This window comes from Elaeis guineensis, chromosome 7 (assembly GCF_000442705.2).
Source record: "Elaeis guineensis isolate ETL-2024a chromosome 7, EG11, whole genome shotgun sequence".
In the NCBI taxonomy this organism is placed as follows: Eukaryota; Viridiplantae; Streptophyta; class Magnoliopsida; order Arecales; family Arecaceae; genus Elaeis; species Elaeis guineensis.
The window spans coordinates 96,717,508-96,731,147 of NC_025999.2; the positions used below are offsets into that span (position 1 = coordinate 96,717,508).

Sequence of the window (13,640 nt, forward strand, 5' to 3'; positions counted from 1 at the left end):
TGAAACCACAACCTCACCTTCCCAGGGAGTGCTGGCGTGGGAACAAACAGCCTATGTTAAGATGATAGAAGAAGTGAAAAATATTAGAAAAAGTGTGGTAATTCACCTAATATCATATTGGGAAAAGTCAAACAAGTCAGGCCAAAAGATTTCCGGGTCAATTATTAGCCTTAAGTTGCTGAGTCCCAGCCACGCATCTGGCGGACTTTAATCTGCCACAGCATTTACTTCTATGAGGCACCTTGATGAAGTATCTTTCCCCTTAAAAGACTATTATGTTCTACACTGAAGATTCCATACCAAGGCCCTGAGATGATGAAGGTGATACATTACATTTGTAGCTCATGGTGTAAGCCATCAATATTATATCACAAATATTTGTCATAAACAGACTAGGGGAGATGCAAAACAGCAAAAGTGTCCACGATCATGGAAAACACAATCTGACATTTTAGATTTTGCTAGAGATACATTAAGATCTCACATGTGGGAAGAGTGATCTCACTTAGTTTAGTTATTGGGAGTTTTGGGGTTATACCAACTTGTAGGATTTTAGTAGGTGTCCTTAGTTGGCTAGGCGCCATGGCTTGATAGAAGTAGAGCTAGAAATTAGAGGTATTAAGTGGTTATTAATTGATTGCTTTAATGTATTGGGGATAAAGAACTTGCGACTCTGCTTCCCCGAATTTAACTGCTTTTGATCTTTGTTTCAACCTGCAACTAGATTGGCACGTCACAAATTTTAAATCTTCTTGTATGCTAATAAAGGTCCATAATTCCCTCTCTATCCTCTCTTCCTCTACCCCACGCCCTTGGGCAAATACTTAGAAACTGATACATTTTCTTCATATCGTATAGCTGTACATCACCTCAACTAAAAGTTTGCTAAGAAGTTTGGAATCTCTCTCTCTCTCTCCTTCCTCTCAAGATCATGAAGGCCGTTTGTTCTCAGAAGCAAAGCAAAATGTGTATATTTTATTAGGCTGGTGATCTGTTGTTCACTCACAGAAATGAGATGATATCTGGAACAAAGAAAAATAGACCGGTCTCAAAAAATTTGTGTTTTGAAGACCGGACCTCGGACCAGATCCAGTCTCAACTCTATTAGAACTGACCAAGTCCTCACCCTATTAAATTTGACCCTATCTGTAAATGAAGACCTGTGAATTGGGTCAGTCTCAAAAATTGGATCTAAAATATGGATTGAGTCCAGTTCTTGTATTTTTGTGCTCGATCCCATTCGATACAACTTGTACATCATTTGTGTGTAATTCGGTTCAACAAAAAGCAGGCCCAATCTGATTCGAATTCGGTCTAGTCCAACCTAAAATATTGACTCATATAAACTTCCTTTTTCTCTCCTCTAAATGTCTTTCCCTATTCATTGAACGGATTCTAGTTTAACCTATTGTCTCTTTGTTTATCTCAACAATTGCATCTTCCCTTATCTTTTTTTCCACTTAATTATATTTAAATATTTGCATTCTGCTTATTTGTTTTGCTGGATTTTTTACTTATAATGCCTTCAAGCATATTAATATACATGTTTAAAGAATGATCAAAAACTTGAATCAAATTAAAAAATATTTGAAAGAAATTTAATAATTTTATATTTAATTACTAATAGTTATATTTTAGCTGTAGAAAACTAATTTTGTTCTGACATAAAATCAAATATTTCAAATTAGATTTAGGATTGTGCTTAATCTATCTCGAGTCGAACGACCTAAAAGTCTGATCAGAGTCGATCAATTATTGGATCGGATCCAAGCCCAAAATCATAACTCAAAGTGAAATTCTTTGTGCATTGTGGGTGGCGTACAAAATCTGATGTGGAGTGCACCATCTCGTCCGATTGATCGACGTAGTAACCACTTTCCAACGCGCATTTAAAGTTTATATATTGATTTTTTTGTTTAAAAATTTTAAATGATAAAAATATTTTTATTTTTTTAAAAAAATATAATATTTTATGTCTATATTATGATATCTTGCACCTATAATATATATAAAATATCATAATTTTTTTAAAAAAATAAAAAAAAAATTTATCGTTCAAAATTTTTAAATAAAAAAATCGATTTACAGATATTAAATACGTGTTGAACAGTGATCAGCAAAAATATTCTTTCGATATTTTAGATCATATTATAATATTTTAGACTATATTATGTTATAAAATATCATAATTTTTTTAAAATAAAAATATTTTTATTATATAAAATTTTTAAATAAAAAATTAATTTATAAATATTAAAAAAATAATGAAGATGATTATGCGGCTCGATTGGACGAGACGGTGCGTTTTAGGTCCGATTTTCTACACCGCCCGCGGTGCACGAAGAATTTCTCTAACTCAAATATAAAAAAGGAGCGGCATAGCAGGACCGTTTTAAAGTCCCACCCGTAGACGTAACTCATCCTCCCGAGTTCTTCCGAGGGCCGCCATGGCCACCGCAGCGTTTCGATGGGTGCTTCATCTCCACAGGGATGTGCCCAGGGCTGCTCGATTCTACTCCGAAGGACACGATTTCAGCATCAATGTCTGCACTCCCCGTTGGGCCGAGCTCCAGAATGGCCCCCTAAAGCTTGCCCTCATGCAATCCCCCAGGTCTCTTTCTTCTTCACCTCTATCTTTTATCTTTTCCATCTTTCGCATGAGCTTTGGCTTGTATGTAACCCAATAAATTTTTTTCTTGAATTAAAATTCTGGATTTTACTCTTTGAAAGAGTGCACACGCCCATTTGGAAGGGTTTCCTCTTCATCATAGCTACACTGGATGCAGTTTCGATGAAATAAAAAAGAAAAGGCACAGATAATCTTAATCAAGGCTATTAGACAGTGAAAAGATGGAGAAACATTGCAAGTTGTGTGTGCCGATATCGATAAGATCTGCTGCAGTTGTTTATGTAAAAGTAATTTGAGATTTCTCGAGTTACAGAGAGGTATCCTAGTATTTGCGATTTTGAATCGACGAACAGTTTGCGTTCTCATGCAATGTAGCGCTAAAATGAGCTATTTTTACTTTTTAAAACCTACATGATTGTGCACTGTGAATTCAATGCTGAACTAAGAAGATGGCAGAGGAAGCAAGGGAAAAAAGGGTAGGGTAATTAGTCGAGTTAAAGGAGATTCCTATATTGAACGGATTGGTATTCAAGGAAAATGATCTATGAAAAAATTGAGAAATGGCATATGAAAAGAAAGTGAGGAATGATAGGGAACTAAGGAAGTTTTTCAGAAAGATGTAATATGTATAAGGGAAGATCTATGGATCGATTCCTTAACCAGGCACCATAAAGTACAAGTCTTTCTCTTTCATTTGTTTCCTTGATGCTTTTGTCTTTTTTTTTTTTTTGTTTATTATTGAAGATACAGATTTCATTTAGGTATAAGCATAACTAACTAGCCTTGATTCATCTTTGAGCATCTTCATAGTTTCAAGCTTCTATCTTGCATGTTGCACTTGCTTCAGAATCCTGCCTCTGCTTCATAAAGTATTTATTCTACTCTTCATGTGAGTAATCACTATCATAATTTATCAAAGTCAAGCATGGTTAAATCCTAATGTGTCAATGGTTGTTTGAGTTTTGTGAATCCCTATAGGAGAGTAGATATTTCACTAACAAAAGTACTGAAGTGCTAATTACCAACATCAAAGATGGAATTAGACATACAACAAATATAATATCATCGAACAATATATTCTAATATTACCTTGAAGATCTATTCCTTCTAACTAATAAAAATGGATTTTAACTCTCTCTCTCTCTCTCTCACTCTCACTCTCACTCTCACTCTCACTCTTGCTCGCTCGCGCACTCAGCCTGTGTGCTCAAATTCTCATTCATATGCAATCTCATTGCTAGTGGACAATCACTGCCAGTAGTGTATTATTCAAATTGAATTCCAAGAGACAAGTATGCAAAATGAAGGTGCTAATTGTTCTCTAAGAATGATCCATCATCAATTTCATGAGTCAAGAATGACTACTCGAGAACTAGAGTTCTGACGCAACAATGCATCATAGCAGATTTTGATGATAGTACAAAGTATGATGTGATCTATGTTGATGTTTTAAGAATCCCTTTTTTTTAATCATCTTGTGTATTCAATTGATTTTTAAGTTGCTTTTAGAGGACTTGAAGAAGAACTATTTTGTTCATTACTGTTAAAGTTACAGTTTACTAATTTAGGTTCTAATTCTGTTGTTCATAAATTTTGATTATTCTTAATGAAGTTGATAAGTTATGTGATATGGGAATGAAGAAGGACCATGAATATAAAGTTGTATTTTGATGAATATTTGTGAACAAATGCGTGCGGCCACACATCATAGATTTGGGGATTTTGGCAGAAACCCTTTGACCTCTTCTATTTGTTTCTCCTGCTCAATCTAATTATAAATCATATTTCAGTTACTTAAAATTCCTTCTTCCTTGTCAATTCAAAAAGATCTGATTTCACTCAATTTCAGCACTGTTTTCAGAATTTTTGTGTTTAAATCATTTTTAATGTGAATCTTGATTGGAAAATAAAAATATCATAAGTAGTATACCAGTGCTGTTCACAATTTGTAACTTTGACATGGATTATATCATCAAAGAACCCAGTCATCTTCTCTTTTTTTTTTTATCATGGCTGGGTCATTTGTGACCTAGTATTCTTGGTCTAATGGTTCTATTTGAACAGAGCTGGTCCACTGCTTGCGATGGGGCTGAATATGGCCATTGCATCTGATGACAAGTTAATGTGTGCCAACTTATGTATTTTTTTTTATGATAAGAATTATGTGCAATGAACATATTCCTTGCATATGGTGGGACTATGGTTTATGGTCCCGTTTAGATGGAGCTGCATTGCATGCAACTAGTGGTCCTGGCATGAAAGAATGTAACTGTAGCTCAGTCAACTTTAGGTACATATTGTCATACATATTGCCCTGCACATGCTTTCCATTCCAGTGACACCTTGCATGTCAGTTTAGTGGTTGCGTGCCTGATCGTGAAGCCAAAAGGCCCATGTAGGGACAGGAGGCTGGTTGTTGGGTCCAATCTGGGTGTCTAAACTGGTTCAGGGACCTGAAAGCCTGGCTGAAGGCCTAGCAAGGGTGTCTGTTGCTCATAATTATGTATATGGCATATAAAGAATTTTATGGCATATCTGTGTATTGTGAATAGCTGCTTCTAATACTAAATTTGTGTCATAGCATGTGGAGTGCTTGTCTCCAGCAGCAATCTCATAAATCATGATGGTGAGATGGAAAACAATAACTTTGAGAGTTTAGTTAGATGCGGAATTTGGTTTCTACTTTTGTTATCCTCTCTCTCTCTCTCTCTATATATATATATATATATATTATTTATTTATTTTTTTCTTTCCAGAAATCTTAGAGATAATCTTTCTAGAAGTCTTAGAGATAATCTTGTATCATGCATTCCTTTGAATTTGTTAGAAGTCTCCACTCTTATTTCTAATTGTGATGTCACAGTGATCTTGCCATGCAGAAAGGTTACTCTTCTATGCTATCCTTCACGGTAGCAGACATAAACAGCACAGTTACAAAACTAATCACGTTAGGAGCCGAGTTGGATGGTCCCATTAAATATGAGATCCATGGCAAGGTAGTGCTTTCCATACATACTTCCATAAATATATCCAAGATGATGTATGTTGTTTAACTGGGTTGGCTTAGTTGTACAGGTGGCAGCTTTGCGTTGCCTTGTTGGGCATATGTTGGGTCTTCATGAACCTGCATGATGGTTTCAAAAAATTTTATTTGCAGACTAAAATAAGATTAAAATCCTGATATGGTATAAATTTTGAGTTCTCAGCAGCAGTCAGATTAATAATTTTATTGTGGCTAGCAAGGGCTTCTTCTACTAGAATACTGGAAGAGCATAAGATACAAGTTTTTTCTCTGGGTTGCCTTCATATATGGTGATTGTTTGTTCATCCAGATCAATCAGTGCTGTGCAAAGAGTATATAATGTTGGACCTGAAATGGGTAGAAGTAATCTGAATCAAGTGGAACAGAGGACACACTTGAAGGATTATATTTGTGGGGAAGACCCCAAATTGAATCACCTGTCATGTAGATGGGATATTTTTTATCCACACAATCTCCAAGAATTGAGAGTACTTTTTCTTTTGAGTCTGCTGAAAGTTGAGCTGCCCTGTTCTGTCTGCTGATAGAGTTCTCATCTTGTACCTTCACTTGAAAACAATGAACTGAATTTAGATTAGAGCACTAATTTTGCATTGTTCTGTTAAATTATGTGATGCATAAATCCATAATTTTTCACAGTATCATCTATCTCTGTGTCTGATCTCCTAGTTTGTGTCTAAATTCTATAATCTATGGTTCACCTGCTGTACTTCAAGGTGGAGGTACATGTTTGCATGGAAGACAGGTGTTCTCCCAACCTCATGAACCAAACAGCGTTTGCCAGATGCTGTTTCTACATTTACAATTCTGCGGCTTCTGACATCCACCAAGTTATAGCTGTGTCCAACAGAAGCATTGGATGAGTGAAGTCTCTGCAGTCGGGAACCATGTCAGCATTGGTAAGTTATCAATGTTAATCATCTGTTGATACCAGAAAGTGTCTTACATTCAAGGCATCACCAAGGCCAGTGGCTTCCAGAAGATCTCGTGATATAAAATTACGTCCGATACCTCCTGCGATGATTTCCTCTCGCGTTGGAGGCACTGAATTAAGTGTGAATGCCTGATATAGAGGTCCATGTAACTAGCCATTTGCTTCAGCATTTTGCATGACTTATGAAAAGCCTTGTGAGTTTATTACAGTGGACAGATCTTACCAAGCCACAGCTGTTGAAGCCAAACGCACAGGTTGGAAGCTCGCCAGCATAAGTGTAAGCAGTGAATGATACTCCATTCGGCAGCATGGCCCTCACCAAATAGCTGCAGCCCATAAAATTTCAAAGTACTGACTGAGTTTAATACGACAGATGACCTTGTTTGCTTAATATTGATCTATGGAGAAGGTTTGATGATTACGTGTGACCGATTAAAGCTATGTTTGCATCTTCGTTGTGTGCGGCAATGGCCATGGAGTCATTTACCACAAGAACATCTGAACAGTCATCATCAGTCACTTCTTCTTGAGTGTCTTCTTTCTTCAGAATAAAGGGAAGTATTTCCTTCCTAAAATTTAGCAATATTATCTGCTCAAAAGCATTCAGTTAACCAGCTATAACATCTTTCTGCTACTACTACTGTTTGGAAAGTTTAGCAGAGGACAATGAATATAAAGCCATGGTGAAGTAGAAATATTACATGGATAATTGGGATGCCGCTCCCTGCAGCTGTTCCTAACAGTTCATCCCAGTATCTTGGAAACATCTGTCTATTAGCAGTGCAGAGTGCTTCAATGAGCAGCTGAGCCTCTGCGGTGCCGGCGAAAGGGAGGAGCTGCTGTTGAAGGATGAGGTCAGTGGCCACCCTGCTTTGAATCAGATCTGAGAATCTCTGCCCTATTAGGAAGCCCATTTGGTAGGCTTCTTTGCACTGCCCGACATCGAAGAGTGCCAGTTTCTTCTCACCTGAGTCATCCATCTGTGAGACACCAGAGACCTCTCACCCTGAAGCAGTTGAGCCACCTTATCTTCTATGCTTCAGCTCTATTTACAATCTATTGTTGTCTTTGTCGCGTCCTTATCGTGTGTAAGCACCAAACTTATATAAGCCAGGCCCGCTATTGTTGGATCAGTTGCTGGCGCTGACCATTTCCATCGAAGCTAGAGCCGATTTGGTTCTTGATGGTGGTGCAGTTCTGTTGCTGGAATGGCGTCTATTTTCCTTGCCTTGGGAGATAGTTGGAAAATTGATGTGAAATAATGGTCATATTTTTGTGACGGGGTTGATTGGAATATAGTCGTTCACGTTACTGAAAAGAATTTTGTTGGGTATAAAATACCCTCCAGTCGAAGTTCGTATCAAGAGTGATCCTCCCGAGACTCTACCGACGTCCGACTTTGGGCGACATCTTTCCGAACCTCTCCGGCGGCCGAGCTTCTACAATATTCCCAAGTTCTGCCGATGGATAAACTCCCACAGCTTCTTCCACAAGTGTCGACCGGATTTCTCCGACGGACGAACTCCTGCCGCATCTCCCGGACTTCTCCAGCGATAAGCTTCTTCGGTCGTCTATCAGGCTGCTCCAAGTGCTCTCTGGATTCTACTATCGGCCGATCTCCTACAAGGATCAACCGTTCTCCGGATCTCTTCCAGATCTTTTCCAACAGGATTCAATCGACTCCAATCCGAATTTCTTTCAGAACTTCGTCAGTTCGTCAGTGGTCAAACTTTTTCAACAGCAGATCTCCACGACGGACGGATTCTATCCAAGTTTCTACGGCGGTCGACCGCCTTCTGGATTTCATCCGAGCTCCTACGGGAGTCGGATTTCTTTCCCGAACTCATACTGCAGGTAGACTTCGTCCGAGCTCCTACGGGAGCTGGACTTCAGCCTTGAGCTCCTATCGCAAGTGGGCCTCATCCGAATTCTGGCAAGGGCCGGACTCCGAGCCCCCACCACAAGCGGTCTGCTCCGAACTTCTACCACAAGCGGTCTGTTCCGAGCTACCACTACAAGTGGTCTGCTTCGAATTTCTACTACGAACGGTCCACATCGGATTTCTACTGTAAGCCTCCACCTGAGCTTCTATTGTGAGCGAATTCTTTCCGAACTTCTATTGCAGGCAGGCTTCGGCCGAGATTCCTCGACAAATGATCCCCATCCGGACTTCTACGGAGACCGGACTTCGATCGAACTTTTGTAGCGGACAGATTTCGGACGAACTCCTACGACATACGGGCTCCAGCAGCCGGACCTCTCCAACAGATGAACCTTTCCAGCGCCATCTGACATCCACTGCCGATCGACCTTCTGCCAAATTCTGTGTGAAATCGAACTTCATCTACGGAAAGCCTCTGATTGAGCTTCTACAGCAAATGACCATCGCCTGCAGTACTAGCGCCCAAGGCACCCAACGGTGGAGGGCTCGCCAGCAACATCCGAGCTCCTCTCAGATGGAGAGCCACCTCTCTCTGCCGGACACCTCAATCGAGCTTCGGCCGACAGGCCTGGACTCCCTGGCAGGCCACAGTAATGGCCACGACTCTGCTCCACTTTCTGTGACGGATTCCGCGCAGCTCCACCACTCTCTGACAAGTCGCGACAACAGACACTACTCCACTCCCTGCGACAAGCTCCACGTGGCTCTAAACAGCCCCTGACGCCACTACTCTCTGCAACAAATTTCTTATGACCTTGAACGACCCACTACCAGGCGGTTACAAACGTCGCTATCAGTCTGTTACATCCTCCGCCTATAAAAAGGGGACCCCAGATACGTTATTCTCTAAGCTCTAATCTCTATCTCAAAACTCTGCAAAAATTTTCATTCGAGCACTCCATTCTTGTTGAGGCAGAGAACTGATTTGAGCGTCAGAGGGTCTTGTCGGAGCACCCCCAACTCCGGTTTAGACTTCCTTTGCAGGTCCCGACGGCGACCGCGACTCCCTCTACTCCAGCTTCTCCGACGCCGGCGGATTTTTGCACCAACAGGATTGGCGCTATAGGAAGGGGCTGTGTCTTCGCAGTACCCTTATTCTTAAAGGAGCGCTCAACGGGATCACCTTCGGTCATCTTCTCCGACACCTTCTCCTCCAGCTTCCTGCCTGATCTCCACCTGGTGCCTCCCTAGGAGGCAACCACCAGGCGGTCAACGGCCTCCGTGGTCAGATCTCAGCAAGCTCCGCAAGCCCCAGCCTCATCTCCGATTTCTCAGGCTCCTCTTCCTCCGACGACAGCAGTCGGCATGGAGTGGCCCGATAATCGACCTCCGACCGGTTTCACCAACACCATCTCAGGAGAATCCCGACAGGGAACAACCGGTGTATTGGCTAGACCTCCCAAGCGACAAAGGATTGAGAAATCCATAATCTTTACTGAGGAAGATGCTCGGAGAGTTCAATTCCCTCATAACGATGCGGTTGTAGTTTCTTTAAATATAGCCAATTACGATGTGCGCCGTATTCTTATCGACAATAAAAGTTCGGCCGATATTTTGTTTTACGATGCCTTCTCAAAAATGTCCATCTTTGACGGTCGTTTGAGGTCGATTAGCTCCCCTCTAATAGGGCTTACCGGTGATGTTATCCCGGTGGAGGGGGTAATAACTTTGACTGTAGTTGCGGGTCGATATCCAAGACAATCCAGAGCTCTGGTGGATTTCCTAGTGGTGAAGGCGTCGTCAGCCTACAACGCAATCCTCGGTCGACCTGACCTCAATGCCCTTCAGGCCGTGTGTCGACCTACCATCTGAAATTGAAATTTTCTACTAACCAGGGGGTCAGAGAAGTCAAGGGAGATCAAGCCCTGGCTAGACACTGCTACAACATAGCCTTGCAAAGAAGTGACCAATCTGACCTCTGTTCGGTTGATGGATTGGACGCCCGTGACGACCTCGCTGAGGAAAGGGGCGGGCCAATGGAAGATCTGGTTTCGATCCACTTGAATGATGGGAATACAGAGCATGTGGTGAAGATCGGCTCCAACCTGGGGGAAGAGGTACGGACGCAGCTCGTTGATTTCCTACAAAAGAATGCAGATGTTTTCGCTTGGGTTCCAACGGACATGCCGGGGATTGACGCAGAGGTCATGGAACATCGTCTGGCCGTTGATCCAAAGCATCGGCCGACGAAAGAAAAAATCTGAGGTCATGCACCGGAAAGGTAAAAAGCGATAGCCGAGGAAGTGGATAAACTCCTGAAGGCCGGATTCATTAGAGAAGTCAATTATCCTGACTGAATTTTCAACATTGTCCTAGTCAAAAAGGCAAACGGCAAGTGGAGGATGTGTATAGACTTCAAAAAGTTGAATAAAGCTTGCCCAAAGGACAGCTACCCTCTGTCCAGAATTGATCAACTGGTGGATGCAACCTTGGGCCATGAGCTTCTCACCTTTATGGACGCATTCTCCGGCTATAATCAAATCAGGATGGCACCAGAAGATGAAGAAAAGACTGCCTTCATTACTAACCATGGTCATTACTGTTACAGGGTCATGCCTTTCGGCCTCAAAAATGCATGTGCGACCTATCAGCGGCTGGTAAACAAAATCTTCAAGGAGCAGATCGGCCGCAACATGGAGGTCTACGTGGACGACATACTCGTGAAAAGCAAATCTTCGACGAACCACGTCGCCGACCTCTAGGAGACCTTCGACGCCCTCTGAAAATATAAGATGAAGCTGAACCCGACTGAGTGTGCTTTCGGAGTGACCTCGGAAAAGTTCCTGGGCTTCATGGTATCGGGGAGCGGGATTGAAGCCAATCCGGAGAAGATTCGTGCCATCCAGGAGATGGCCACCCCGAAGTCGATAAAAGAGGTTCAGCGCCTTACAGGAAGGGTGGCAGCCCTGAATCACTTCGTTGCGAGGTCGGTCGAACGGTGCTTACCCTTCTTCCAAATCCTCAAGCGGCCGAAGAACTTCTGTTGGACCACTGAGTGTCAACAGGCATTCGAAGAACTAAGGAACTACCTCGGCTCACCTCCGCTATTGGCGAAGCCCGAGCCCGGGGAGGAGTTATTCTTGTACCTGGCGGTCTCCCCTATGGCCCTCGCAGCAGTTCTTGTCAAGGAAGAAGCAAAAATTCAACGGCCAATCTACTACATCAGTTGCGCGTTGAGAGACGTCGAAATCAAGTATACTAAATTAGAGAAACTAACTTACGCCCTGTTGATTGCAGCCCAAAGGCTCCGACCTTAATTTCAAGGACACACCGTAACGTTGCTCACCGACCAGCCGATTAAGGCAATTCTGCACCGGACGGATGCTTCCGGGAGGATAGCGAAATGGACGATCGAGCTCACAGAATTTGACATCAACTATCAACCTAGGCCGACAGTAAAAGTCTAGATATTGACAGACTTTATAGTAGAATGCACTATCTCGGAGGAGGCCGAACCTGAACAAGGTGAAATTGACGGCCTGAAGTCCCGACTGAACTCTTCCGAAGAAGAAACAGACCCCCCTGATTGCTTTTAGGCCCTCTATGTGGACGGATCCTCCAACATGTTAGGCGCAGGCGCGGGTATGATCTTGATCAGTCCGGAGGAGATCGTCATGGAGTACGCGCTGCGCTTCGAGTTTTCTACAATGAACAATGGAGCGGAATATGAAGTTCTGATCGCAGGATTGAGGATCGGCTAAGGGCCCTGCCGCAACCTGAGCCACCGAAGAGGGAAGAGCAGCCCAGAGATCAGCCTCCAATCGGGATCATCAACTCCATCTATGGAGGACCTCGACGGGGAACAGACCTTCTACGACCATGGGATTTGAAAAACCTGTAAATATATTACTAATGACTTTGCTTTAAATCAAGATTCTTTTCAGATTTGCATATCTTTCCCTTTCGGCATGGACTCGTAACGACAGGAGATAACCCCTTCAGACAACAAAAATAAAGTCATGTTAGGAACAGGAGGAGAACCTCGTCCTAACGTGAGCAAAGTTGGAAGTCCGGTTATTTTAAGATCGGACGGGGGGAGAGGCCCATATAACGGCCCTTATGTGCCCCAACGGCCATGTTAGGAACAGGAGGAGTACCTCGTCCTAACATGAGCAAAGTCGAAGGCCCGATTCTCCTTAGATTGGATGGGGGAAGAGGCCCTACAATGCCCTTATGCGCCCCCACAGCCATGATAGGGACAGGAGGAGAACCTCGCCCTAACATAAGCAAAATCGAAGGCCCGGTTATTTTTAGACCGGATGGGGGGAGAGGCCCTACAACGTCCTTATGTGCCCCCACAGCCATGTTAGGGACAGGAGGAGAATCTCGCCCTAACATGAGCAAAGTCCAAGGCCCGATTACCTTTAGACCAGATGGGAGGAGAGGCCCTGCAATGCCCATATGTACCCCCACAGCCCTGTTAGGAACAGGAAGAGAACCTCGTCCTAACCTGAGTTGAAATCGACTACATCAGGAATATGAGGAGAACGTCATCTTGACACCAACTAAGATCCGATCATTCAAGATCAGATAAGAAAAAGAAAATCTTCTCGATGGCCTCTTCGCGCTCCCGCGACCCAGCTAAGAGCAGAGGGAAAACCCTCACTCGAGAAAAGAAAAAGAAAAAAGGGAGGAAGTTAAAAAGGAAAGCGACGAACTACACCAGCGATAAATGAAAAATAAATTACGTCAAAGATACAGGGGACCTCGTCTCAGCGAAGACGGGGATTCTTATCAAAAATCTCCAGTCTCCAAGAGAGCTCTCAACATAGGCCAAGGATAAGACGGCTTCCTCAAGGCGATGAGAAGTTCAGACCTCCGAGCTCGAACTCCAAAAGGAAGCGTCAAACTCAAGTGGTCCCGGACAAATCTGCGGCCATAAACAAAAGGGACAGGTCAATGCGACGACGATTGGGTACCTTCGAATGACATCGATATCGAGCAAGGCAAAAACAGAAAGAAGTTCGGCAAATGACAACTCAACACATGAGTAGAAGAGGTAATGGAAAATTTTCTTTTCATTTCACTAGCTAAGTATGCATTACAAAGCCCTGAAGGCCGAAAAAGAAAGACGACAAGAAAAGCAAACCAACGT

General features: G+C 42.6%; 2 protein-coding genes across 4 annotated transcripts; one reads left to right on the forward strand and one right to left on the reverse strand.

Moving 5' to 3' along the window:
- Positions 1–2,407: 2,407 nt before the first annotated feature.
- On the forward strand, positions 2,408–5,861 carry LOC105048240 (uncharacterized). The gene is made up of 3 exons (XM_010927490.4): positions 2,408–2,611; positions 5,493–5,625; positions 5,705–5,861. The coding sequence occupies exons 1-3, from the start codon at positions 2,448–2,450 to the stop codon at positions 5,759–5,761; spliced, it is 354 nt and encodes a 117-aa protein (XP_010925792.1). The 5' UTR covers positions 2,408–2,447; the 3' UTR covers positions 5,762–5,861.
- Positions 5,449–7,885, reverse strand: LOC105048239 (uncharacterized). 3 transcript variants are annotated; one of them, XM_073260373.1, is made up of 7 exons: positions 7,305–7,885; positions 7,026–7,192; positions 6,827–6,929; positions 6,616–6,753; positions 6,371–6,541; positions 6,089–6,212; positions 5,449–5,753 (listed from the first exon to the last, which is right to left on the reverse strand). In XM_073260373.1, exons 1-7 carry the CDS (start codon positions 7,581–7,583, stop codon positions 5,746–5,748), a joined length of 990 nt encoding a protein of 329 aa, XP_073116474.1. In that variant the 5' UTR covers positions 7,584–7,885; the 3' UTR covers positions 5,449–5,745. The 3 variants fall into 3 exon arrangements, with proteins under 3 accessions (XP_073116474.1, XP_073116473.1, XP_019707206.1); XM_073260372.1 differs by lacking the exon at positions 5,449–5,753 and adding an exon at positions 5,794–5,999 and having other exon boundaries at positions 7,305–7,880; XM_019851647.3 differs by lacking the exon at positions 5,449–5,753 and adding an exon at positions 5,794–5,999 and having other exon boundaries at positions 6,616–6,732; positions 7,305–7,875.
- Positions 7,886–13,640: the final 5,755 nt, after the last annotated feature.

Bases quoted from the DNA above. Each gene is read 5' to 3' on its own strand.
- LOC105048240 (XM_010927490.4), top strand. From the start codon at position 2,448: ATGGCCACCGCAGCGTTTCGATGGGTGCTTCATCTCCACAGGGATGTG. The intron at 2,612-5,492 runs GTCTCTTTCTTC...GTGATGTCACAG, and splicing joins GCCCTCATGCAATCCCCCAG to TGATCTTGCCATGCAGAAAG. The intron at 5,626-5,704 runs GTAGTGCTTTCC...TTAGTTGTACAG, and splicing joins AATATGAGATCCATGGCAAG to GTGGCAGCTTTGCGTTGCCT.
- LOC105048239 (XM_073260372.1), bottom strand. From the start codon at position 7,583: ATGGATGACTCAGGTGAGAAGAAACTGGCACTCTTCGATGTCGGGCAG. The intron at 6,754-6,826 runs GTAAGATCTGTC...GCAAATGGCTAG, and splicing joins GCTTCAACAGCTGTGGCTTG to TTACATGGACCTCTATATCA. The intron at 6,542-6,615 runs GTAAGACACTTT...TCCCGACTGCAG, and splicing joins GCCTTGGTGATGCCTTGAAT to AGACTTCACTCATCCAATGC.